The sequence below is a fragment of the Lucilia cuprina genome, chromosome 4 (genome assembly GCF_022045245.1).
Source record: "Lucilia cuprina isolate Lc7/37 chromosome 4, ASM2204524v1, whole genome shotgun sequence".
Taxonomy (NCBI): domain Eukaryota; kingdom Metazoa; phylum Arthropoda; class Insecta; order Diptera; family Calliphoridae; genus Lucilia; species Lucilia cuprina.
In genome coordinates, this window is record NC_060952.1 from 81,474,029 (window position 1) to 81,501,822 (window position 27,794).

The window sequence follows — 27,794 nt, forward strand, 5'->3', positions numbered from 1 at the left end:
ACTGGTGACTAAAAGAAAAAGCAAAAGAAAATCATTAATTGCTGCTTTAAAACTAAATCAAAAATAATTAAGAGAACAGGAAATCAAAAACAAAGCACTTGAATTTTATAACAACAACAAAAAAAATATTTACAAAAAGGCAACAAAAGCCTAGAACAAAAAAGAATACGAACGAACAAACATTGCAGCGTTAAGCGATTAAATACATTACAGCGGCAATTAACATTAATTTAGAAAGACATAGAAACATACATTTACACACAAAAACACATACATACATAAACAACTAAAACTGAATTTCCTAAAACATTATTAACATCCACAAGTAGCTTGATAAAAAAAGCACAAACATTTTCAAAATAAATAAAATACACCAACAGCCTAAATCACCAACACCCTATAACATTGAAACAACCGAAACACTAGCAACATCATCTGCAACTACACCAACATCATCAACGGTAGCAGCACCGCAACAGCAATCCAAAATTACGACCACAACGAAAAAGAGCAACCCCACCAACACCAATACCAACAACTCTGCACCTCATACACAGAACAACGTTATGAATACGAACAAAATGAAAAAACGTGATACTGATTTATGACTGGTGCGTACCAAGGGTGCCTTGGGTTTGGGCACAAGCAGTGGCAGTCGCTATAAAGTGACTGCTCGCTGTGTACCGGAAGTTAGTATAACATCACCCGTAACACCACCCACAGAGAGTCAATACGGTTGTGGCAGTAGTACAACTAGTAGTAGTTGTAATCGTAGTAATAATAGTTGTAGTCATAATCATGTAACAGCAATAGCAACAACAACAACAACAGTAGGCCCCTCATCAACACCTCCAACACAACCACAAGCAACCACAATAACAACTTCAACCACTACTCCTTCATCTGTTAGTTTTTCACAAAATCAATTCTATAGTTTTCCCAACAACACCGCCACCAATACCAACAACATCAACAACATTTACAATAATAAAAACAACTATAAATTAAACAACAACAATAATAATAACAACAAAATCAACAACATTAATAACATCAACAACATCAAGAATTTGAAGAATACAATATCAAATCAGACAAACAGTAAAAGTAAAAGTAACTTTGATTGCTTGTCCCATCATACAAACGAAACTAATTCCACAATTTTATCCTCAGGAGCGACTTTAGTAGAGGAGGAGGATTTCAATGAACTTACCGCCGTACCCACAACAGCAACAAACGCAACGCCAGCAGCCGCAGCAGCTACAACGCCAGCAAACATTGTGATAGCAGCCAACAACAGCGCAACAACCACCATCAATAACGACTCGACTAAAGGGAACAATCGCAAAGTGTCCAGACATTTGCCACCATTGAAACTGCAAAGTAATTGCGAGCCTAGCTCAATAACGCCTTCGGCTGGTCAGGGGCCCTGTTCGACAATTGCAGCCACCGTAAGAAATGTGTTGCAACGTCAACAGGCCTCTTCAACAACAAGTCCAACTCAACAACAACAACCAACAAAATCAAAACGTACGGCCACGACATCGAATATAACCGCTCCAAAGAACGACGACGATTTCCATACACAAGCCAACGAGCATACGCCTCTGTTCTCGGATCTTCAACGTAACCAGCAACAGCTCACGCAAACGCCTCCTACATCGGCTAACGCTTCTACGTTAGCATCGCCCAACAATAGCATAATTGCGCAATATCAAACAAACGTTTTAAACACCACCGGCGTTGCTGCCTCTACTGCCATACCCAATTACAACAACAGCACAAGCACCACCAACAGCAACCACACCTTTAGTACTACTGCTGCTACTACTGCAACCACTACCACCTATTCGCACAATTCGAAGACAACACGTTCCTGGCCAGTGATCTATCGCAATCCCCATCACTACGACTACGAGGCCCTTTATGCCCCCAACGCCGCCAACTCGAGAGCAAACTATTATCAGCAGCAGCAACAATACGTGGCACCTTCAGTAACTTTTAAACAGAACTGCTATTCGAATCAATTCAAACAGTCGATTATCTATTCGTCCAGCAATGAGGACTTAACTACCATCAATGAATGTGCGTCAGCGGATGGTGTGGTGGCAAATGGTAATGGTGGTAGAAGCAGCAGTGGCAGCAGCAGTATTTTTGGTGGTGGCAATAGCAATCCTAGTTGCAGTAATCTACAGAAACTTAATCAACAACAGCAACAACAAACGACTTGTTACTACTTCTCACCCTCACGCCATAATAGCATTTATGAACATCCCTCGGCTGTTGTTGCCAGCTCACTGCAATTCGATCCTCATACCTCAGCGGCGACAACAGCAGCTGCTGCCGCTGCCGTTGAGTCTATACGACGTAGCAATAGTATTCTGTTGCGCAATAGCAGTTGTTCCTCGAAAATTATGCATCAAACGGGAGGCGGCAATTTAGACAGTCCCACCTCGCTCAATTCGGCCATGGATGTGACCAGTAATGTTGGCTCCTCATCATGTTGCTCAAGCTGTTGCATGGGTCCACCGCCTGTGCTTTTCCTATTTGTAACTCTACTGATGACAACCAGTGCTACAGCAATGCTTTGCGCCGCCATTATGACCGATCATTGGGAACATGTTAAATGGGATCGTATTAGTCTGGATCGTTATTCGAATCGTTCAAATCTACAGCTCGAATGGATAATGGAGGATAAGGTGGCGATGTTGAAACCGGATAAGAGAGGTAAGTTTGGAAAATTTCGTTTTGATCGTTTATTTTTGAAGTAGTTGAATACACATCCGATGGAATATCTTAAGGCCACATTGTGATTGTCTGCATATAAATATAGAGCCAATAGACGAATGTTTGTATCCTTCCATACAAATTCGATTGTGTTGCATATTATATAAAGAGCTAAATTTTCCATCTCATGGATATATCGAAGAGGATAACCTCTTCAGCAATTCAATGTGTTTTTTACCCAGAAAGACTAAAGTGAGCGCGAACTAGAACTGAACTAGAACTGAACTAAAACAGAACTAGAACTGAACTAGAACTGAACTAGAACTGAACTAGAACTGAACTAGAACTGAACTAGAACTGAACTAGAACTGAACTAGAACTGAACTAGAACTGAACTAGAACTGAACTAGAACTGAACTAGAACTGAACTAGAACTGAACTTTAACTAAACTAGAACTGAACTAGAACTGAATTAGAACAGAACTAGAACTGAACTACACTATTTTCTTCAAACTGGGAACAGTACCTCATGAGTTCTCGAAAATGTCTGCATATCGGTATCTCAAAGGCTCTCAATGCAGCCTTATATCTTCTGTAAGATTCAATAGTTATTATTACACTTTTTCGAAATTTAGAGGCTTGTTATTGTGACACTAATGTCTGCTACTTAGCGCCCAGCATTAACGTCCCTTGATGATACTACAATGCGTTCAGTCTCCAGTCTTCGATATCTTCCCTCCCAAGAAGTATGTTTCAAATGTCCTAAGACATTAATCGATATCAATATCCAGCATTGCAACTTTATCTTTAGTTTTCAAATCAAACCCGCAACATGTTAGAGATGTTGAACTGTGCTTCAAGATAAATGTAGTGCGCTTGTACATTTTCCGGAAGATATTTTCACAATTTCTCAAATAACATTTAAAATAGTTAACAATTCAGCTTAAACATAAATAAAATTACAATTTCCCTCTCTTAAATTGTGTAAATTTAAAAGTTTATCAATTTCACAAACTTTGAATTCTCTATAAAGTGTTTATTTTAAGTTAGTTTAAAGCACAAAAAAGAGAAGAAAAGAAAAACATACTTCTTCTTATCTTTCCCAAAGTCATTTTTCATTATATCAGAATACATCCTTCCGTGCTTAATGCTTGAATAATTTCCACAAATACGAAAAGAACTTTAAAGCATGTAACTACATAGAATTAAGTATATAAATGCTAAAGTCTTTTATGTAAAAACTTATGTATGAATAAATGTATATTGTCAGTATACATGTTTCAACCGAAACATGCAACATAAAATAAACATTAATGTCTTTCTTATGCTTCTTTTGGATGAGACATATTAAATCGTCATTATGCCAGTGAGAGACGTCAAAGTAACTTTTATCCAAATTCTACTAAACAGAAAAACTAAATTGCCAAGCGCACAACCTTGACCTTATTCAAATAGAGACAAGTAAGACTTAGCTCGTGTATAGAACTGCATACAAACTTATACACCTTTGCTTTCTATCTTTCTACCTTGTACTACATACATACTACTTAGTCTAAACTCTAAAAATACAGTGCTTTAACCTTTAACTGGGAGCGGCATTAATATTATTCATACCCGTTGTCTTCCTTTAGCCTCTGTCTAAAGTTAGCAAAAGCAGAGAATAAAGTGAAAACAGAAAACTAAATAATAACGATATGAACTTCACATTTGTAACTGTATAGAAAAGTTTTCTTTTCGTTTCAATGTTAACTTGGGTTGGTTGGAAGACAGACAGCAGAAGCCATAGGAAAAAATTGATTGAAATATCCTAACATATTGTACGAACTACAATGTACACTTATTTAGGAATAATAAGTTGGAGAGACCGTAATCAGTTCTGATTTTTAGTAGAATCTCTGTTTGGTTTAGTTCACAATCACGTTTAGTTCATAGACATTGCAGTTTAAAAGATAAAAGCTCTGAATACATGTGTACTTCGTAATCTCCTACCACTAGGGTCTCGCAGACGGTGCCTTACTTGCTCCTAACAGTATTTTCGAATTCCCGCCAGTTGCAAGCGGAAACTTAACATTATATTGTGACTTAAAGGGTAAATGTGTAATGTAGAACTTTAACTGAACTAGAGCTAACTGAAGAAGAACTTAACTAAAACTGAACTAGAACTGAACTAGAACTGAACTAGAACTGAACTAGAACTGAACTAGAACTGAACTAGAACTGAACTAGAACTGAACTAGAACTGAACTAGAACTGAACTAGAACTGAACTAGAACTGAACTAGAACTGAACTAGAACTGAACTAGAACTGAACTAGAACTGAACTAGAACTGAACTAGAACTGAACTAGAACTGAACTAGAACTGAACTAGAACTGAACTAGAACTGAACTAGAACTGAACTAGAACTGAACTGGAACTGAACTAGAACTGAACTAGAACTGAACTAGAACTAACCTAGATCTGAACTAGAACTGAACTAGAACTAACCTAGATCTGAACTAGAACTGAACTAGAACTGAACTAGAACTGAACTAGAACTGAACTAGAACTGAACTAGAACTGAACTAGAACTGAACTAGAACTGAACTAGAACTGAACTAGAACTGAACTAGAACTGAACTAGAACTGAACTAGAACTGAACTAGAACTGAACTAGAACTGAACTAGAACTGAACTAGAACTGAACTAGAACTGAACTAGAACTGAACTAGAACTGAACTAGAACTGAACTAGAACTGAACTAGAACTGAACTAGAACTGAACTAGAACTAAACTAGAACTGAACTAGAACTGAACTAGAACTGAACTAGAACTGAACTAGAACTGAACAAGAACTGAACTAGAACTGAACTAGAACTGAACTAGAACTGAACTAGAACTGAACTAGAACTGAACTAGAACTGAACTAGAACTGAACTAGAACTGAACTAGAACTGAACTAGAACTTAACTTGAACTGAAATAGAACTGAACTAGAACTGAACATAAACTAGAACTGAATCCTTGGGAAGCATTTGTTAATCACACGTTGCACCGCTACGAACATTTTCAAACTTTTCGAGACTTCTTTAGGTGAAAAGATATTTCTCACGAAGAAGTTTTACAAAAGTACATAAAGGGATCCCGGACAATAAGAAGTGATCTTTTGTGGAGCAACAGTTTTTTAATAAGATCGAATTAGTTCAGACAACTAATCGTACGTAGTATTTACTCTATTAAAATGCGAATATAGAGTCCTTCAATAGCAGTTAACAAGAAAATACATCATTCAGAAAAAAACTTTTAAAGGTTAGAAAAATACATTCAAACTTTAGAAAAAATATTAGGTTCTTGGAAATAAATTTACATCTATATGACTTCCTCTATGGTTTCTATACAGAATTTTTTGCCTTTTAAAGCAAATGTAATATTAAGTAGGGTATTATATATTCCAAACAATAAACAAAAATGCTCTTACCTTCTTATTGAATGATAAAGAAACACGCATACTTGACAAACCATAAAGGGAAACTTGTAAAATTTAAGTTGACAGTATGATTATGGTGGCTTGAAAATTGTCTAGAAAAAAAATAAAGAAAAATATTCAATTTAAGAAATTAAAATAAAAAAATCAGTTAACAATTTAAAAGACCTTGACAATAACTTAACAACAACAATAATTATATAATTAATTTAATAACAATTTAATTTCATTCTAGCCGATCATCGTTTTCGTCGTGATAATCTATTTTTGGTGCCAATGCATGGTGGCATTTGGACTTTATGTATAGATCTTCCTCTGCATGAAATACAAGAACTGAGACGACATCCAAAATTTCCCCGTAGCGCACCGACATGCCTTAACTATTTGGCGGGCTCAACGGAAAATGCACGAGGCGAGGAGCAGCGCAACGATTGGCAACATAGTGAGTCACAGACCACATTGCAGCCTCATTTAAGTACGTATGGTACAATCTAGGTGTAAAATTTCATGTCTCTCTATATATATCTGTCTCTCTCTCTCTATTTCTCTTTATATACAAAAAATAATGACTTTCAAATCTAATTAATTACTAACTGAGTAACACACATACACTTTGATAAATGTTTGTATCTATGTACAATGTATGTATGTTAGGAGTACTAGCGGAAATTAGCGGGAAAAATTTAAGGGTCTTTACTTATGATTACTTTATGTAATGGCTTCTACGGAAAGGTCTAAAAAATTTAATACCTTTTTAAGAGATTCCTCTTAATATTAAAACCTTTTCTTTCTTTTCCTGCACAAATAAGAAATTCCTTAGAAATAGAATGGAAAGATTTGGTCTTTGTTTAGTAGTAAGACCTTTTGGTTGACCTTTAAATTTTTCACCGCTGTAACTGGTACTCCATCCTATAGTATGTGTTATTTAATTGTGATTAAAAACTCTCTAATCACATTTTAAATGTTGTGTAAAAACACCTTATAATAGAAGAAAAGGATACATGTAAGAAAATGTGTTTTTTATAGAACGAAAAAAAATTAAGGAGAAAACGTTTAAAATATTTATTGTAAAACTTACATAATTAGTATTAGTGAGAAATGGTATTTCCGTAATAACATCACTTTCAAGATATTTTGATTTAATTTCGACGAATGCCTGGCAGTGGCAAAGTAAGTGCTGCAGAGTTTTACTGTCCTCTCCACATCTTTATTTCTCTGAATCTTCAATTTGCTTATTTGGAAAAGATTTCTCGTCTTGCTTCCATCAGGGTCACCCCATAGAATCATAATGATTCTGTATACAAATGGTTCGGCATTCAGCAAGTTAACTACATCGTGCTCCTTTCATTTTAAAGCAATTACATTCCCACATCGTTTCCGACTACTTCCGAGTGGCCTGGTACCCGTATGATGTAAACTTTACCTCTGGGAGAATGTTCAGTTAAAGCTTTTTTACAATCCAATACGGTCTTGGATTTTATTCTATCACCTGATATCGCCCTAATTGCCTAATTGTTAATCCGATTTACTTCCGTTATTGCTCTGACTTCCTGTTTTATGAAACCTGGTTTATGATTAGGTAAACGGTAGCATATTGCTGTTTCTGAGTCTTTAATATAGAACCCAAGGATAACTTTTTTTCCAATTTAAAGGTATTCGTGTAGTAACGAATTCCTGCTGGTATTTGCACTAATGTTCCGCTTGACCAAGACAGTGTTCAGTGTTTCAAAGTTTCCGACATATCCTGTGTCTGGTAGGTGTTCAGGCTCGTCCGATGATTGTCCAATGTGTCTAGTATACATTAAGGAAGGACATGTATCATAAACGCTTTTTTCTCGTTCGCTAAGAATCAGTATACGTAGAAAGATTTTCATCTTCGAGTTAATATTAAGGCCTCTCAGTGGAACCCGTTTTTTTAATTCTTTGTTACAAATCCTCTTTTCAACTGCATCAAGATGGCATTTACTTTTAGGTTTTGCTAAGTTAACATGGCAGTTTACTTGTACGTAAACACTCAGGAAGAATCGAAAGGACATCGTTTATGCAAGGCCACGCCCCTTGCATGATGGAAAATATTGGGCTGGGTTACGTGTATTGCTCACTAATAAGTGGATTGCGTGCTAGGATACCCTTAGAATTGCCATTCCCTTATATTGATAGTTTATACATAATGGTTTTCCTGCTAAATTTCGTTGACTATATGGTTCTTGCAGGAGCCAAGAGAACTACCCGGTTTTTCTAAAAATCCGATCATATTTATTAGTGCCGCACCTCTGAGATTATGTTCTTGTAAGGTCGTCCAGCGATTAAACATTAAAAAGATGTTTACTCATTCGAACTGTAACAAAAGTTACGTTAAGAGTCCTTTATAGTACTCACTACTTTCAGAGTTAAGAACACGTGTCAACTGGTAACCAGTTCATTATAGTTAACATATCAATTGTTGGCGCCATCTTGCCAGTAACAATTGAATTCTATTGCCTGCCACCACACCACAAAATCAAGTTGATACCTTTAGGATTAACGGCATAGTTAGGGTATTCATATTTTAGTATAGTTTAATGGCATGACCAATTAGCTTATTCCATTCAACTTTAAGGGCATGAATTATTATGTAAAAAGGAACAAACTTAAGGCCAAAGGAAACGCTCCACTTTCCCAGCAAATGTCAGCGTAATAGATAATCTATTTACAACTAATTCATGAGGGCAGACAGAACTCCTTACCTAAGGTGTCCACGTCTAGCAAGTCTTGAGGATCTTCTTAATAAACTGCTGAGTTTGTTGACCATGAACTCGTTCAAGATTCTCGAGAAGAAAAGACGCATGACTGAGTAGTACATAGAGTCCTTTGGTTTAGTATGTGATGTATTTCTGCCATTAGGAATAAAGATTAGAATTTTTCAATGTCTTTTTAAGTCAGTAGAGAAGATAGAATTCCCAACTAAGTTGTGCCACGTCTAGCAAGTCTTGAGACTTTTTAAAGAGGATCTTCGTAATGAACTGCTAAGTTTGTTAATCCCAAACTCATTCAAGAGACTTAAGAAGAAATAACGCCTAACTGATTTCTTTTCCAAAGAATATTTCAAGCATTTGTCAAGTTTTGTCCACACCTTTAGATTGTCGATATCTGGGCAAAATAATCCTTCATAGTTCAGTAGTTTAGAGTTTCAGTTATGTCACCCAAACAATTCCTTAAAGTTCTTTCTTATAGTCCCACAGTTTATAGTTTTAGTTGTGATGTGATCAAGTCCTTATTTGCAGTCTTATATTGTTCACTCCTTTAGTCCAGTTCAGTGCTTTAAGAAGAAATTTCCTTTGACCTAAAGTTTGTAGATTTTGAAGTAATTTTTCCATTGTTAGTTAGAAAACATTCGTAAAGTAGTTTTATTTCAACTTTTTCCGAAAAATATTTCCAGAATTTGTCTAGTTTTGTCCATTCCTTTAGATTGTCGATAACTGGACATAATAATTCTTCATAGTCCAGTAGTTTAGAGTATCAGTTTTGTCTCCAACATTTTCTTAAAGATCTTTCTTATAGTCTAGCAGTTTAGAGTTTCAGTTGTGATGTAAACAAGTCCTTATTTGCAGTCTTATATTGTTCACTCCTTTAGTGCAGTCCAGTGCTTCGAGAAGAAATTTCCTTTGACCTAGGGTTTGTTGATTTTGATATAATTTTTCCATCGTTAGTTAGAAAACATTCGTAAATTAGTTTTATTGCAATTTTTCCGAAGAATAATTGAAGAATTCGTCAAGTTTTAGTTTTGTCCACTTCTTTACATTTCCGTTATCTGGCCAAAATCCTTCATAGTTCAGCAGTTTACAGTTTCAGTTATGTCCTGAACAATTCCCTAAAGTTATTTCTCATAGTCCAGCAGTTTAGAGTTCCAGTTGTGATGTAAACAAGTCCTTATCTGCAGTTTTTTACTGTTCACTCCTTTAGTCCAGTCCAGTCCAGTGCTTTGAGAAAATAATAAATTCATAGTTTTAGTTAAGAATTTTTTTAATAAAAAACTTTATTTAAATATTTTAAATTTTTTGTTTGTTTTATACGCTTATTAACTATTTGTGTAAAAATATTTTATGTTGTGTATGCACTACTTCAACTTAATAAGTTGATGCAGTAATTTGCATTATTTTATTTGAATAAAAATATGAATAATTTATTAATAATTATTATAAGAGAAAAAGAAAAAAAGAAGGACACAAACAGGACAACAAAACTTACTGTTTTTAAGTAGCAAAATGAAAATTAAACAAAAATATATAGATATTTTTTCATAATTTTAGAGAAATTATTGAAAAAAATGAAGAGGTCTTTAGGACATTTGTTAGTGTTAGGATGCAGCAGACTCTGGCAGTTGATAGGAAAAATAGTATTAATATATGAAGTAGAAAAGGGGGAATTAATTTTTACATAAAGAAAAAAGTTGTTTAAGGAAATGAGAAATAAATTAAAGTTTTTCACTTTTTCTAGAGATAAAATGTTTAAATTGAAAAATAAAAGAAACAAAACAACATTTCAGTGTGAAACAGAAAATGTATATTATTAAGGAGTTAAAAAAAACACACACACAAACAAAACCAGGAGAAGTAGGGGGCCATTCACACAACTGGAATGCAGTTAATTTATGAGCATATTGTGTAGATAACATTTTGTATTTTTTTTTCATTTTCTTCTCTCGCTCAATATACAAATGAAAATTAATATTAATAAAAATAAGAAACAGACACACACAGATACAGATACAGGACAAAGAAAACTAAATAATTTAAACTGCAGGACGTTTGGCCGGTGAACAGGCAACAGCAGCTTCGGCTTCTGAAGTTGGCTCTTCTGGCTTTTTACGCTTAATTAAATGTGAAATATCATTAGGTTTCGACGAAGATGTTATTATGGCAGCTGATGTTGCTGCTGTACCATCTGCTGTTAACGAGGAGGCAGCGGCGACGGCGGCGGTGGCTGCTGTTGCTGTTGCAGATTTTGAAGAGCCAGCATCTACATCACCACTACTGAGTGGTTTAATGTAACTATCTAAAGCAGCACGTACTTCAGCAATATTCTGCAATGAAATTGTAGAAGAAAAGAAACACACAATACAAGATATGAATATTAAATTACAATTAATAAGACTTTTTCTAAGCATGTACATAGATACATACAACTGTTTGTATGTAATTGTCTGGGTTCGTCGTAATATGATTGCAATTAGTTTGATCAAATGTTAAGAATTTAGAGAAAAATGAGTTTCTTTTATACAATGTTAATTAAAAATAATAATACGCAGCTGACAATTTTAGGGTTAAAAAGTGTGAAATGTATAGTCGGTTGTGACTGACCTTATGATACTGGTGTTAAAAATGTGAAATTTTATTCAATTATCTTGAAAATAGCGACCTGTAGCGTGAGTACAAAGTTTACATGGACAGACGGAAGGACATATCTAAATCAATTCGGAAAGTAATCAGAGCCGATTGGTATACTTAAAGTTGGGTCAAGGCCATACACCAGTCAGCTAAATCGACTCGGAAAGTGAGTCTGAGCCGATTGCCGTGAGCACGAGGTTTATATGAACAGACGGACGGACGGACATAGCTAAATCGAATCAGAAAATTATTCTGGGCCGATTGGCGTGATTACAAGGTTTACATAGACAGATGGATGGACAGACGAACATAGCTAAAACGACTCGGAAAATGATTCTGAGCCGATTGCCGTGAGCATAAGGTTTATATGGACAAACGGACGGACGGACATAGCTAAATCGACTCGGAAAGTGATTCTGAGCCGATCGGCGGGAGTACAAGGTTTATATTGACAGACGGACTGAAATAGCTAAATCGACTCGGAAAATGATTCTGAGCCGATCGGCGTGAGCACAAGGTTTACATGGATAGACGGACGGACATAGCTAAATTGACTCGAAAAGTGATTCTGAGTCGATTGGTGGGTCTAGAGCCATATACCAGTTAGTATGTTCAAAATGTGGAGTAAATTTCATCAAATTATCTTGAAAATAGCTACCTGTAGTGTGAGCGCAAGGTTTACATGGACACGCGGACGGACGGACATAGCTAAATCGCCTCGGAAAGTGATTCTGAGCCGATTGGCGTGAGCACAAGGTTTATATTGACTGGCGGACGAAAATAGCTAAATCAACTCGGAAAATGATTCTGAGGCGATCGGCGTGATCACAAGGTTTATATGGACAGAAGGACATAGCTAAACTGACTCGAAAAGTGATTCTGAGTCGATTGGTGGGTCTAGAGCCATACACCAGTTAGTATGTTTAAAATGTGAAGTGAATTTCATTAAATTATCTTGAAAATAGCGACCTGTAGCGTGAGCGCAAGGTATACATGGACAGACGAACGGACGAAAGGACATAGCTTAATCGACTCGGAAAGTAGTTCTGATCCGATTTGTGCAGTTTAAGGTGAGTCTAGGGCCAATATTTTCAAGTGTTACAAACATCACAACATAATAACCTCCCCACTATAGTGGTGTAGGGTATAAAAATAGGTTGTACGGTTAAACTAAATTTCTTATAATATAAAAATAAGTTATTTATTCTTCTCATGATTAATGATGAAATTTAAAGATAATTTTGAATATGTGTTAAAACCAACCCCTCTTCCCCTCCTTACCTGTGCTTGTGTTTCTTCAATTTCTGTAATTTTTGCCTCAATCTCCTGTTTCGTTTCCTCCATATCTTGTATATTATTCTTATCCTTTTCAGTAAGTTCTGTTGATTTTTTAATTTCTTCAATTTCTCCTGCAATTAGATTGCAGGCTTCCTTCAATGAAGCGGCACCTTCTTTATTTTGCTGTTGCATTAAAAATGTTAAACCGATTTTATAATGAATTTCAGCCATAGCACGACGATAGTTGTTGGGTAATTCTTTGTAAATAATTAAGGCTTTTTCTAAAGAGAAATAAAGAAACAAGCAGCAAGGAATTGGGAATTAATCGACAAACGTTAGGTGTCTTTATCTTAAAACTTACCATAGTCATCACGTGCTGAATCTAAAATATTATTTTCAAATTCAATATTGGCCAATTCGGTTTGTACCTCTGCCAAATTGGGTAGACCACGTTCGCCCTGGCGGGAGAAGATTTTTGCTGCCAATTCAAGGATTTCCCAAGCTAATTGAAGGTTGGAGGCCTGAAACGCAAAGAACAAATTTTAGAGAATTTTTTTCACAAATATTTGACATTTTTTTTTTCATCAAAAATTTTAGTAAATTTTCACCCAAATTATTAATGAATAAATATTTCACCTAAAATTTTGGAAATTTTTTTGTTTCACTTAAAAAATTTTACGAATTTAATTCACTAAAAAATTTTGTGAATCTGTTTTAACAAACTTTTTAACACAATATTTTAGTTAAGTTTCACGTGTGTAATTTTCACGTAAAAATTTACAGAAAATTTTCGCTTAAAGTTTTAATGAAATTTTTTACTTAAAATTTTAGTGAAATTTTTCGCAAAATGGTTTTAGTGAAATTATTCACAATTTTAAAGAAAATTTTAGTGAAAATTTTCACTCAAAATTTTACCGAAACTACTCACTTAAATTTTTCACTTAAAAATTTTAGGAAAATTTTTCACTTAAAAATTTTTGTGAAATTTTTCACTTCAAAAATTTTTGTGAAATTTTTCACTTCAAAAATTTTAGTGAAATTTTTCACTTAAAACTTCAGTGAAATTTTTCACTTAAAAATTTTAGTGAAATTTTTCACTTAAAAATTTTAGTGAAATTTTTCACTTAAAAATTTTAGTGAAATTTTTCACTTAAAAATTTTAGTGAAATTTTTCACTTAAAAATTTTAGTGAAATTTTTCACTTAAAAATTTTAGTGAAATTTTTCACTTAAAAATTTTAGTGAAATTTTTCACTTAAAAATTTTAGTGAAATTTTTCACTTAAAAATTTTAGTGAAATTTTTCACTTAAAAATTTTAGTGAAATTTTTCACTTAAAAATTTTAGTGAAATTTTCACTTAAAAATTTTTGTGAAATTTTTCACTTAAAAATTTTAGTGAAATTTTTACTTAAAATTTCAGTGAAATTTTTCACTTAAAAACTTCAGTGAAATTTTTCACTTAAAAATTTTAGTGAAATTTTTCCCTCAACATTTTTTTGAATCTTTTCACTTAAAATTTTTGTGAATCTTTTCACTTAATTTTTTGGAAATTTTGCGTAAAATTTTAGTGAATTTTTTCACTAAAAATTTTAGTGAAATTTTTAACTTAAAAATTGGAGTGAAATTTTTCACTTATTTTTTAGTGAAATTTTTTACCTAAAACTTTAAGTGAAATTTTTCATTTAAAAATTAAATAAAATTTTTCACTTAAAAATTTAATAAAAATTGAGTGAAATTTTTTATTTAAAAATTTCACTTCAAAATGTTAGTGAAATTTTTCAATTAAAAATTTTAGTGAAATTTTTCACTTAAAAATGTCAGTGAAATTTTTCACTTAAAATTTTGGTGATATTTTTTTTTTAATTTAGTGAAATATTTCACTTGATTTTTTTTTTGTGAAATTTTTTGTAATAGATTTTATTAAAAATGTTTGCTAAAAATTTAAATGAAATTTTTACATTCACACAAATTAAATAGATTTTTCATTTAAAATTTTAGTGAAATTTTTCACTTAGAAATTTAGTGAAAATTTTCAAGATTTAGTGAAATTTGATTTGTTTAATTTTTATGTGATTTGTTCTGTAAAAAGTGAAAAATTTTCCTTAAAAATTGTGTAAAAATATTCCTCTCTTCACTCACCGCTTCATTTTCTTCATCGTCTTCTTCTGCACCAGCTTCACCATTAGATGTTGATGGCTTTTCACCATCATCAATGGCAATTGAAGTTTGTGCCTTTTCTGCCGAACCATTTGCAGCAACATCACCATTTGTGGGCTTTTTCTCTTCATCCTCCTCCTCTAGTTTCTTGTCAGTTTTAGTATCATCAGTACTGCTAACTTCTGATTCTTCTTCCATTTTTTCTGGTTTATCTTCTTTCTTTTCCTCTGCAACATCTTTCTTTTTATCGACCTCTTCTGTAGTATCTACAGCATCTTCTTTTATACTCTCCAATTTAGTGCCATTTGTACCGACAGCAGCGGCCTCTTTAGCTTTACCATTTGTTGTCTCAGCAGCAGCTTCAGCACCATTTTCTTCCTCATCATCCTCATTATCATCTTCTTCCTCATCGGGTACATCGATAACTTTGTTTTCATCTAAAGCCAATGCTATAAGAGATTTGGCATAGAGTAAATAGGGCATACCCAATTCATCGGATAATTCGCCATATAATTCTTCATAGAGAGCACAAACTTGACTTAATTCATCAGCCGCCTCGGCAAAGGATTTAACCAAGAAATTACGTGAACCATGACTGTAAAGTTCTTTAGCTTTTAAAATCTTTTCGGAACGTTCTTGTTCGACTATGGCTTCAGTGGAGAGTGTCTCTGTGGTAGTTGCAGTGCTCTCTTCAGAGGTTTTGGCAACATTCTGTTCTTCAGTTGGCATGTTTGTAGATTTCTTTTTCGTTTTCTTTTTTATATGATAACAAAACAAAATAGCTAAAATTAAAGATAAAACATTTTATTACATGTATCCTTAAGTGGAATTGTAAAAAAGAAAAGAAACACCAAACTATAAATATTTAAAACAAAAAAAAAAAACTATAAAACTTTATCTATCAACATTTCTTTCTCTTAAAGGATTATAAATATTTTTGTTTTAAACAGAAGGCAATAATCACGTAGGTTGTACCGCAAACTCTCATCAAAACATGTTTTAATTAAAAACCAAAAAACAAAATCCAAAAAAAAAATTTAATTAAAACTAAACTAATTTAAATTACTTATTTTATCCTTTTGCATTATTTTAATCAAATTGCATGCTTAATGCTTTTCTTTATCTGTGTCTATTCGTTATTTTTTTTTTTTTGGCCTGTTTTATGCGTTTCTTTTTCGCCTTGACTTTAAAACAAAATAAAATTAAAAGAGAATTCTTTTTCAAACACGTAGAAAAGTTAAAAGTTTGCTTTAATTTTTATTTAGTTTTTTTTTTATAATAAAATTTTTATTTTTTGTTTAATTCCCCATTTATCATCATTTACACAAACTCGCACGCATACAGTTAATTTAAAAATTTGTGTAAATTACAATTAAAAAGTTTTTAAATGTGTTTTCTTTTAATGTAAATATTTCAATTACAATTAAACTTACAAATTGTAAATAACAAGATACAGTAAGAAAAATAGCATACCTCAACATGTTCCAGCATGCATATTTTCTATAGAAAAGTTGTCTGGAACAGAGCTACTTCTTTTTCTATAAAAAAGTTGTCTGAAACAGCTGAACTTTTGCTTTAGAAAACAGAGCAACTTTCACTAAAGAAAACAAAACAAAGCAAATTTTCAAACAACTTTTTATTTAAAGAAGATGTCTGATAGAGAGCCACTTTTACTATAGAAAACTTGCCTAAACATAACAACTCTTCCTACAGATAAAATGCTGGAAACAGAGCAACTTTAGGTCAACTTTTGCTACAGAAAAGTTGTCTAGAAAACATCATCTTAACCTACAGCAAGTTTGTCTGAAACAGAGCAACTCTTCGCAAAAAAAAGTTGTCTAAATCGGATCATCATTTCCTATAGAAATGTTCTCTAAACCAAAGCCACTTTTCCTATGTAAAAGTTGTCTAAAAGAGAGCAACTTTTCTAATAGAATATATGTCTAAAAAGGAGCAACTTTTCCTAAAGAAAAATTGTAGGAATGAAAGTAGCTTCGCCTATAGAAAACTTGTCTAAATAAAGGCAACTTTTTCTATAGAAAATTTGCCTGAAACAGAGCAACTGAAAGAGAGCAACTTTTCCTATAGAAAAGTTTCCTGAAACAGAGCAACTGAAAGAGAGCAACTTTTCGTATAGCAAATTTATCTGAAAACATGCAACCTTTTCTAAAGAAAAGTTGTAGGAATCGGATCAACTTTTCCCATAGAAAAGTTGCTTGAAATAGATCAGCTTCTTCTGTAGAAAAGTTGCCTGAAACAGAGCAACTTTTCTTGTAGAACAGTTGCCTGAAACAGAGCAACTTTTCCTATAGAAAATTGCCTGAAAAAGAGCAACTTTTCCTATAGAAAAGTGCCTGAAACAGAGCAACCTTTCTTGTAGAAAAGTTACCTAAAACAGAGCAACTGAAAGAGAGCAACTTTTCCTATAGAAAAGTTTCCTGAAACAGAGAAACTGAAAGAGAGTAACTTTTCGTATGGCAAATTTATCTGAAAAAGTGCAACCTTTCCCAAAGAAATGTTGTCGGAATCGAATCAACTTTTCCTATAGAAAAGTTGCTTGAAATAGAGCAGCTTCTCCTGTAGAAAAGTTGCCTGAAACAGAGCAACTTTTCTATAGAAAATTAGAAAATTGCCTGAAACAGAGCAACATTTCCTATAAAAAAGTTGCCTGAAATACAGAAACCTTTCCTACAGAAAAGGTGCCTAATCATATTAACAATTTGTATGGAAAAGTAACTTTTCCTGTAGAAAAGTTTTACAAAACAGAGCAACTTTCCCTGTAGAAAAGTTGTCTCAAAGAGATCATCTTTTTCTAAAGAAAAGTTGTTCGAAAGAGATTAACTTTTCCTATAGAAAAGTTGTCTGAAACAGAGTATCTTTTCCTATAGACAAGTTATTCAAAACAGAGCAACTTTTTCCATAGAAAAGTTGTCTGCAAAAAAGCAAATTTTTTGTATGGAAAAGTTGTCAAAAAGGAAGAAACTTTTCCTAATAATAGTTGCCTGAAGCAGAGCAACTTTTACTACAGAATAGTTGCCTGAATGACATCAGCTTTTAGTAAAACAGAGCAACTTTTCAGATTCCAAGCAACGACTCTTATAGACTCTTATAAAATGGCCAAAAAAAGATTAACTTTTCCTATAGACAAGTTGTTTAAAACATAGCAAAAGTTGACTGAAAAAAGAGCAATTTTAACACTAGAAAAGTTGTGTAAAACAGAACAACTTTTTGTATAGAAAAGTGATCTGAAAACATCGTTTATTGCAACTTTTCCTACAGAAAGTAGAGAAACTTTTCCTATAGAAATCGTCTAAAACAAATCAACTTTTCCTCTAGAAAAGTGATTCAAAGTAGAGCAACATCCCTTAAAGAAATGTTAACTAAAACAAAGTAAAATTTCCTTAAGAAAAGTTTACCCTTTTTTACATCCTTTCCTTTAAAGAAAATTTCTTTATTAAAATTTTTGAAATGCATTTTTAATTGTAAATAAATTAACAAATTAAAGAAGAAACAAAAAACAAGAAAAAGGTAAACAAAATGAAGGAAATGTTTATTTAATGTTTATATTTAACATATTTAACACCCAAAGAACATTGTTTTAAAGTAAAATTGTATAAAAATTTTATTTTATTTAAAACAAGGTCATATATCCGTTTCCCTTTTGCACGGCATGGCAATGGATAAAAATTTAACAACATTACTTGTCATCTTACGTGTGCGTATATATGTATGTATGTGCAGCAATTCAATGTGTCCTTAAAACCATGTGCTTTTGAATGTGTACATCCGTTGAGGCTCATTTTTAAAGTAATTTGTATAGTAAAATAATTTAAAAATGTTAAAATAAATTCCATTTTTGTAATCTTGTGGAAATTGTAGCAACTATAAAATCTGAACTGTTTCCCTCTCCTGTCTTCCTTGTGGCTTTTTTGCGTAATCAAAATATCTTGTATTTAAAATGACAACTGTTTTTTTTTTTAAATTTTGCAATTTAACGAAAAAAACTTCTTTAAAGTATTATAAGTCGTTTTAAATACTTTATACACTTTATTAAATTGCCTTAGATTTGTTAAACTTAATAAAGAAAGAGAGAGCTTTGTGGCCAGATATCTCTTGCAGTATTTCAATGTATGTTATTTACAACTTAAATAAATCTTCTCTTAAGCTTACTTAAGACAATTAGATTGTGTTGTATGTCAAATGTAACTAGGTACTGCTTTAAGTTTGTAAAACAAAGAATTTTAAGTTTAATATTAAATTAAGTTTTAAGAAAAAGTATAGAAATTAAACAACAGCTAGCTAGCTGCTCATCCTTTATATTATAAAGGATAAAGTTTATAACCATTAAACAATATTCGTCCATTTGGTTGTCATTACACCAAAAAAAGATTACACTCTATTCTATAATCTTCCTGTTCATTAGTATAATTACCCCGTTCAACATTATCAGCACATATGCTAAGGTTCTATATGCAATTAAAAGGTTTTTTTTTTACAAAAACTAATACACATTGTTGTCATGTTAAATAAGCATTTTGATTATAGATTGAGCGACAGTTTAGTTTGTTAAATGTCAATGTTTAAAGGAAATGAAACATATTGCAGGAATAATGGTTAAAACATCAGTTATAAAACCAATTAATCTATGGTAAACAATGCTTTTTTGTAGTTACAATACCAAAAAATTATTTAAAAAAAAATAATGGATTAAAAGTATGTACAAATGTAAATGTTAATACTAAAAGATTTTATGTTAAAATTGAATTAAAGTATTTGGTTGGTGTTACATTTGAAGATTTCATTGTCATGTCATGTTAATGACAATCAAAATACTATGTGACCTTGTTGGATAAAGAGCAAACATAATATTGTTATATGTATTTTTTTATTTCTGTTTATTTGTTTGCGTAAAGGAAAGGATATGAATACAATTTTTGTATTAATGTAACTACATGAAATGAATATATAACAATTTTGGCGGCAATAGCATCTTGTCATCAAAAGAAAAATTTTAATTAAAAATCCAATAGAAAGTTTTAGACAAACGAACTTTTGCCATAGAAAAATTGTCTGAAATACACAGCTATTTTTTCTGAAATACCCAGTTATTTTTATTTGTCTAAAACACAGCAACTTTTGCTATAAAGATCAAATTTTCCTTTAGAAAATTGATCTGAAACAGATCAACTTTTCCTATAGAAAAGTGATCTGAAACAGATCAACTTTTCCTATAGAAAAGTGATCTGAAACAGATCAACTTTTCCTATAGAAAAGTGATCTGAAACAGATCAACTTTTCCTATAGAAAAGTGATTTGAAACAGATCAACTTTTCTTATAGAAATGTGATCTGAAACAGATCAACTTTTCCTATAGAAAAGTGATATGAAACAGATCAACTTTTCCTATAGAAAAGTGATCTGAAACAGATCAACTTTTCCTATAGAAAAGTGATCTGAAACAGATCAACTTTTCCTATAGAAAGTGATCTGAAACAGATCAACTTTTCCTATAGAAAAGTGATCTGAAACAGATCAACTTTTCCTATAGAAAAGTGATCTGAAACAGATCAACTTTTCCTATAGAAAAGTGATCTGAAACAGATCAACTTTTCCTATAGAAAAGTGATCTGAAACAGATCAACTTGTCCTATAGAAAAGAGATCTGAAACAGATTAACTTTTCCTATAGAATAGTGATCTGAAACAGATCAACTTTTCCTATAGAAAAGTGATCTGAAACAGATCAACTTTTCCTATAGAAAAGTGATCTGAAACAGATCAACTTTTTCTATAGAAAAGTGATCGTAAGATGACGTTATTTTTCATTATAATTGCACTTTATTCAACCTTTAACCTTAATAATTAATAAAAATCTAATAACTATACAATTTTATATTAAATGTTTAAACTTTTTTCTCTGCTTTTTTTTAATTTAAGTTTGCTAATTGCTATTTTAAAAGAAATTTCTACAATTGTATATAATATGTAATGTTAATTAAACAAACATCATACCTCATTTAAACTATACAAATTCATATTAAAAAAAAATCCTCTACACCTTAACACTCTATGCTTTTAGTACACATTTATTTTTGTTACAAAAAAAGCTTAATTTTAAGCCAGTTTTTCTCAATGTTTTTTTTAAAAATTTCTTTAAAAACGCAATTTAAACAGAAATTTATAATTATTATTAAATTTCTCATTTACAGGAATGCAAAATTTGTCAATTTCCTGCTCATTAGTGTGTCTGATAATACTGGGCAGTGCTGCTTTAGTGGGAGCCTTTGGTGTTTGTCAAAGACAAATAAGCGCCATATTGATAACAGGTGTTATGTATTTACTGGCAGGTAAATGTTATAATTTATTCCTTTTCTTTTTGGTAAATATATTTTTTTTAACAATTTATTTACTTTTAGCTTTATTTGCTTTATTTACTCTAATGATAATACATTTTAAAAGACAACAAGGTCGTCCCATGTTGGATAGTGATTATGATGGTACTGTAGATGGTATAGTGGCTAGACCGGGAGGACCAGCAATAATGGCTAAACCACTTTTAGGAGCTCGAATATTTTTAACTTCTTGGAGTTTAGATTTAGGTTGGGGTGGTGTAGTCTTATGTGCTATAACCTCTGTACTTTGGATATTATTATCGAAAATAATGCGTTTTAATCCCTTTTCCACTTTAATGATTTAGGACAGCAAATTAAAAACTTTTTAAAACAAATTAGTATTAAAAAAAACAATTTCATAATTAACACGGTACCTAACAACAACAACAACAACAAATACTTATTGTAATATGTACTTTAATATAAAACGTATATTTTTTTATTAAACAAAAATTTTTCCAATTAAGTTTGTTGCTTATTTTAGTTTTTTTCTTTTTCTTTTCTGAAACCTATTCATATTAAAGTTTGAAATAAAAAGTACCTTGAAAATAAACTAAAAACAAATAAAAAATGGGAATAAATTTAAGCTTTTAAAATAAAATTATTGAATAAATTAAAATCAAGAGAAGAAAAAAAACCTAAAAATAATTGTATTAAAAAGTACTTGTAGAACTAATTATAAAAAAACCCAAAAAATTGCAACAAAACAGAAAATTTAAACAAAAAAGTAATCTAATACTAAAAAATAATATTTATAATATTGTAAAAAAAAAGTTTTAAACACTTCAAATAGCAAATTAAAGAGAAAAAAACAAAAATATTATTTTATACAAAATTCGTTTTGAAAATAAAAAGAAAGATATAAATAAGCATTTTTAATTATATAAATTATGAAATATTGCATCAATTAGAAATTTAAAATTTATGTATAATTAAACAAAAACAAAGTTTATAAAAAACAGAACAGAACCAATTTATGCTTAATTAACTTTTGGATAATATGTATATTTATTATAAATTTATTGTTCATTTGCACTAATGACTCTTGACTCCTTGATAACAATTGGTTTAAAATATACAAAACTATTTTATAAAAATTTGTCAACATTTTCATTATTCCAATAAAATCTCGACAATGATCTGAAGAATATGAAGTTTTCCTAAAGAAAAGTGATTTGAAACCGATCAACATTTCGTATAAAAAAGTGATCTTCAATAGATCAACTTTTCCTATACAAAAGTGATCTTCTTCTTCGTATAGAAAAATGATCTGAAACAGATCATCTTTTCGTATAGAAAAATGATCTGAAACAGATCAACTTTTCCTATAGAAAAGTGATCATGAACAGATCAACTTTTCCTATAGAAAAATGATCTGAAACAGTTCAACTTTTCCTATAGAAAAGTGATCTGAAACAGATCAACTTTTCCTATAGAAAAGTGATCTGAAACAGATCAACTTTTCCAATAGAAAAGTGATCTGAAACAGATCAACTTTTCCAATAGAAAAGTGATCTGAAACAGATCAACTTTTCCTATAGAAAAGTGATTTAAAACAGATCAACTTTTCCTATAGAAAAGTGATCTAAAACAGATCAACTTTTCCTATAGAAAAGTGATCTAAAACAGATCAACTTTTCCTATAGAAAATTGATCTAAAACAGATCAACTTTTCCTATAGAAAATTGATCTAAAACAGATCAACACTTCCTATAGAAAAGTGATCTGAAACAGATCAACTTTTCCTATAGAAAAGTGATCTGAAACAGATCAACATTTCCTATAGAAAAGTGATCTGAAACAGATCAACTTTTCCTATAGAAAAGTGATCTGAAACAGATCAACCTTTCCTATAGAAAAGTGATCTGAAACAGATCAACTTTTCCTATAGAAAAGTGATCTGAAACAGATCAACTTTTCCTATAGAAAAGTGATCTGAAACAGATCAACTTTTCCTATAGAAAAGTGATCTGAAACAGATCAACTTTTCCTATAGAAAAGTGATCTGAAACAGATCAACTTTTCCTATAGAAAAGTGATCTGAAACAGATCAACTTTTCCTAAAGAAAAGTGATCTGAAACAGATCAACTTTTCCTATAGAAAAGTGAGCTGAAACAGATCAACTTTTCCTATAGAAAAGTGAGCTGAAACAGATCAACTTTTCCTATAGAAAAGTGATCTGAAACAGATTAACTTTTCCTATAGAAAGGTGATCTGAAACAGATTATCTTAAGTGATCTGTAACAGATCAACTGAAGTGTAAAAAGCACAGAAGTATGAAAATATCTTTCAAATTTTAATCATTATGATTAAAGAGGCTTAAAAGCAATTGACTAAAAATTCTCCTTTAATACCCAGCAATTCATTTATATTTTAGCTATTAGATTCTTTCAATCAAATATTTAACAATATCATTTTCATAACAACCAATCACTTAATCAAATACAAAAACAAATGCCTTGAATATAAATTTTGTTTTAAGCTTACGTTATAAAATAAAAAGAAAATGACAACCGAAAGTAAAATACATATATTTAACTTAAGATAACATTAATTTCCCAGAATACTCTCTCAAACTCCCTAAGCAAAGTAATATTTATAGTACATTTGTTTTTTGCCTTTTATATACTAAAATATATTTATATCTGTATGTATTAACTATTCTCTAGTTATTAGGCTAATACTTATGTTTGCTTAAAGCTCTAAATTTATTTTTGTTAAACAAGCTTAAATTTATTAAGAAAAATAAAAAGAAAATACAAAACCCCACAAATATTAAGAAAACAAAATTGTCGAAAGAAAAAATTAAATGGCCTTCATTTTCTAAAGAAAAACAAAATAAAAAGAAAATCTATTTTATCATTAAATAATACTTATTATTACTACTCGTACTCTTAAAAAAAAAAACAAATTTAACTATTCACTCTGTTTAATAAAACATAAATAAATAAATTTACATAATCCTTAAATGAAAATATGTTAAATAAAATGAAAAAAAAAGAAACAAAAACCAATTAATTAAACTAGAAGAGAAGAAAAGCAAAAAAAAGGAAACAAATAAATGTTATTAATTATTTAAATATTTTATTATTATATTTTTAATTTTAATTATTATTAATTATAATCCATTATATGAAAAAGACATAAACAAAACCAACATTGCAATGCTTTTATTGCTTTTAAATTACACATTATTTACATAAAATATTAAATATAACAAAACAACAAATGGAAAAATTATATTAATGAAATGTATTTTTATGTAAACGCTTTGCCTTAAGAAATAAATAAAAAAATATATATAAAAAAATAAAATCAAGAATACAAAAATAAAAATATGTTTAAAACTATCTTTTGAATAAAAATTGAAATAAATTTCATTTAAAGCTAAATCTAGAGGAGATTGTTTTATTTCAAATAATTAAGGGTAAGTTGTTCCAAAAGAAATCTCAGTTTTAAATGAAATTAAAAAAAGTTTTTTTCTTTTTTGCAAGAGTTTGTAAAAGAGTTTAGAGAAAGAGCCACTTGATTATCGACAAAATCGTAAAGACCCAGTAGTACCCTAAAAGCTGACATCCTCGCAAATATTTAAGTCTGTAAAACATTACAGTTTTTAAGGAATACTTATCCCAGCTTCTTCACAGAAGAGTACAGTTCTAACACGGCAGTTCATTTTAGAACCATTTGTTAAAAAATTTCTTAAAAGGAACTCTGACTTTGAAAACTATAACAAAGTCCATGTGTGACTTAAGTATACAGATCTATAAAGTGAATACGGTAGAGACACTAAGAGTAGATACCGTTTTGGAAAGCTACTACTCATTTTTATCTACTCATTTCATAATATTTACTACATATGAGCAGGAACTCAGACAGTGTTAATATCAGATAGGCAACGAAGCCTTAACATATTTTTCTTGCATTGCCTAAATAATAGGAAACTGCGCCTGTTAGAATGTGCAATATAGTGTTCAGAGCTTCTGGGTTATTACACTGTTTGCTGATCTCTAAACTCTTTATAGATGATCTTTAATATATATCTCTCAGTTAAACTCCACTATACAAAGGATCCTCATGTAATAATAGACTGTAAACATCCATTAAACTATGGCGGGATGGGACATGATTTCATCTCAAACATCTTACGATCCTTTTTGACACTGTTTTGGATATTACGCTGTTAAGCAGTTCTTTAACCGCGGCGAGTTGAATATGGGAATCTTACTTTTTGTTGTGAATAGAAGCAGTCCTGGCTTGTGGAATTTACAGAAGTAAGAAGGTTATTGAGGACTTCAATAGTATACTGTTTATAACTCAAACAACCTTATGTAGTGTGGTCTCTTTGGATCGACCTTTTGACTTAATTTGTCTAGACTAAGCAATACATTAGACCATAGACTAGACTATAGACTAGACTATAGACTAGACTATAGACTAGACTATAGACTAGACTATAGACTAGACTATAGACTAGACTATAGACTAGACTATAGACTAGACTATAGACTAGACTATAGACTAGACTATAGACTAGACTATAGACTAGACTATAGACTAGACTATAGACTAGACTATAGACTAGACTATAGACTAGACCATAGACTAGACTATAGAATAGACTATAGACTAGACAAAACAATTTTATAAGATACACACTTCTTGTTTGATGGATTACTTAGGTACTGGGAGACTGTTTTATAACTTTGATAAAACAATCAAAATCTTCCTAGTTTTTCTTGTATGGAAAAGCATTCGCAGTTGTGACAAAACAAATCAATAATTTGTGGCGATAAACGCAGAAATATCTAGTAACAGGGTTAGCATTTTTTTAAACAGCTATTAGTCTTAATATTTCTAGATAGATTTGCCATTTTGTCTGTGAAAAGATTTACCAAGTCATATACAACTATCAGTCGACCACTTCGTCCAAAAAGTTAACAGAATTATGAGTAACATCTTCAATGAGAGGGTTTCCCGAAAAGGAAATAAATTAACATACTTTTGAAAATATTTGTATTAAACGGTTTAAACTCTATTAACTTTATGAAACAGACCATTGACTAAACACATATCAGAAGCTACTGAAACAAGTATTGAAGTACTGATTATTGCCCATGCCTGGTTAGTACCACAAAAGTCTTTGATCTTTGAAGTGTAAATACAAATATATACTTACATATTGTATGTACATATGTATGTAGGTATGTTTTTCCAAAAATGGAATAATGTCAAATGAGTTTATTTCAAATAAATGGAATTTAAGAAGAGATCAAAACGTGTTTTACACAAAAAAATATATGCAAGGGACATTAATACATATTAAAACAATTACCAAGAGAAAAAAAAAATACAACAAAAGTTCAATAACATTAAAGTAAATAGGTAGAATGTGAAAATTAAAATATGAAGAAAAAAACACTCATATTATTTATTTAATTTACATGCTTGCATGGTTTCTTTGTACTGACATATAATTTAGCAAAAATGTAAAAAATAAACCTTTTAAATTGTTAAACTAGTAAAATAATTTAAAAATTTTAAAATTTTGCAAAATAAAGACTGGTAACCTTATTTTAAAGTTTTCATTAATAAAATTTTAACACCAAAAAGAAATGGCGCAAAACAATACTAATGACACACACTGTAAACTGTTTGGTTTTTCTGTGCTTTTTTTTGGTTAAACAGTTTCCTTGCAAATGCAGTAATCCCCTTGTTTAATACATAAATATATTTAATACATAATAATTTTATAATAAATAAACAAGTACTTGTAGCAGAAATTAAATAAAACAAGCCACAAAAAGTTCATTCAACTTAAATACACAAAATAAATCGAGTATTCAGTCCGTAGACATCATCAGTATTTGCAAATGAAATTCTGCCTGCAACGCGCTTCCCCATATACTTTATCGAGTATATAAATTTAATAAAATCATTTCTTACACAATTCCAGTTTTTTGTTAGTTGTCCCGGTATAATAACAAAACAGTTTTAACTTACCTGGGTTAACAAGTTTTTTAGTTTTCTTTTTATCTACTTAATTATTTTATTAATTATTAACTTTTTTTCCTGCAACGATTCACTTTTTTTACTTCAACTGTATTCACAAAATTTTTGCAATGGAATGCAAAAATATTTTTTTGCGATAAAACAAAAAACACAACTGAAATGTGCCGCAACTTTTTTGTCAAAACAATGGTTTAACATTTGGTCTCTTTCTCTCGTACAGTATTGCCGCATAAATGTTAAAGGAGAAAGAATAAGCCATAGAAATGGCGTAATTCGCGCGTTGTCAAACACAGTTGAAGAAAACAAACAGAACAGAGATGGATAAAGTGATACGTTTGAAAATATGTGCATTTGAAGAAACTCAGCATAACTAAACAACTGAAATGCAAATAATTTCTAAAATA

General features: G+C 31.0%; 3 protein-coding genes across 3 annotated transcripts; 2 read left to right on the plus strand and 1 right to left on the minus strand.

Moving 5' to 3' along the window:
* Window positions 1-608: 608 nt before the first annotated feature.
* LOC124419280 (probable serine/threonine-protein kinase cdc7) lies at window positions 609-10,928 on the plus strand (the record flags this gene model as incomplete). Its single annotated transcript, XM_046947927.1, has 2 exons — window positions 609-2,727; window positions 6,424-10,928. Coding segments are annotated over 2 exons (2,379 nt in total), but the record flags the coding sequence as incomplete, so codon positions are not given.
* Window positions 10,828-27,524, minus strand: LOC111679381 (protein NASP homolog). The gene is made up of 5 exons (XM_023440945.2): window positions 27,382-27,524; window positions 14,972-15,771; window positions 13,194-13,353; window positions 12,836-13,113; window positions 10,828-11,250 (listed from the first exon to the last, which is right to left on the minus strand). Exons 2-5 carry the CDS (start codon window positions 15,716-15,718, stop codon window positions 10,960-10,962), a joined length of 1,476 nt encoding a protein of 491 aa, XP_023296713.2. The 5' UTR covers window positions 15,719-15,771; window positions 27,382-27,524; the 3' UTR covers window positions 10,828-10,959.
* LOC111679376 lies at window positions 21,060-21,917 on the plus strand. The gene is made up of 2 exons (XM_046948423.1): window positions 21,060-21,335; window positions 21,405-21,917. Exons 1-2 carry the CDS (start codon window positions 21,200-21,202, stop codon window positions 21,683-21,685), a joined length of 417 nt encoding a protein of 138 aa, XP_046804379.1. The 5' UTR covers window positions 21,060-21,199; the 3' UTR covers window positions 21,686-21,917.
* Window positions 27,525-27,794: the final 270 nt, after the last annotated feature.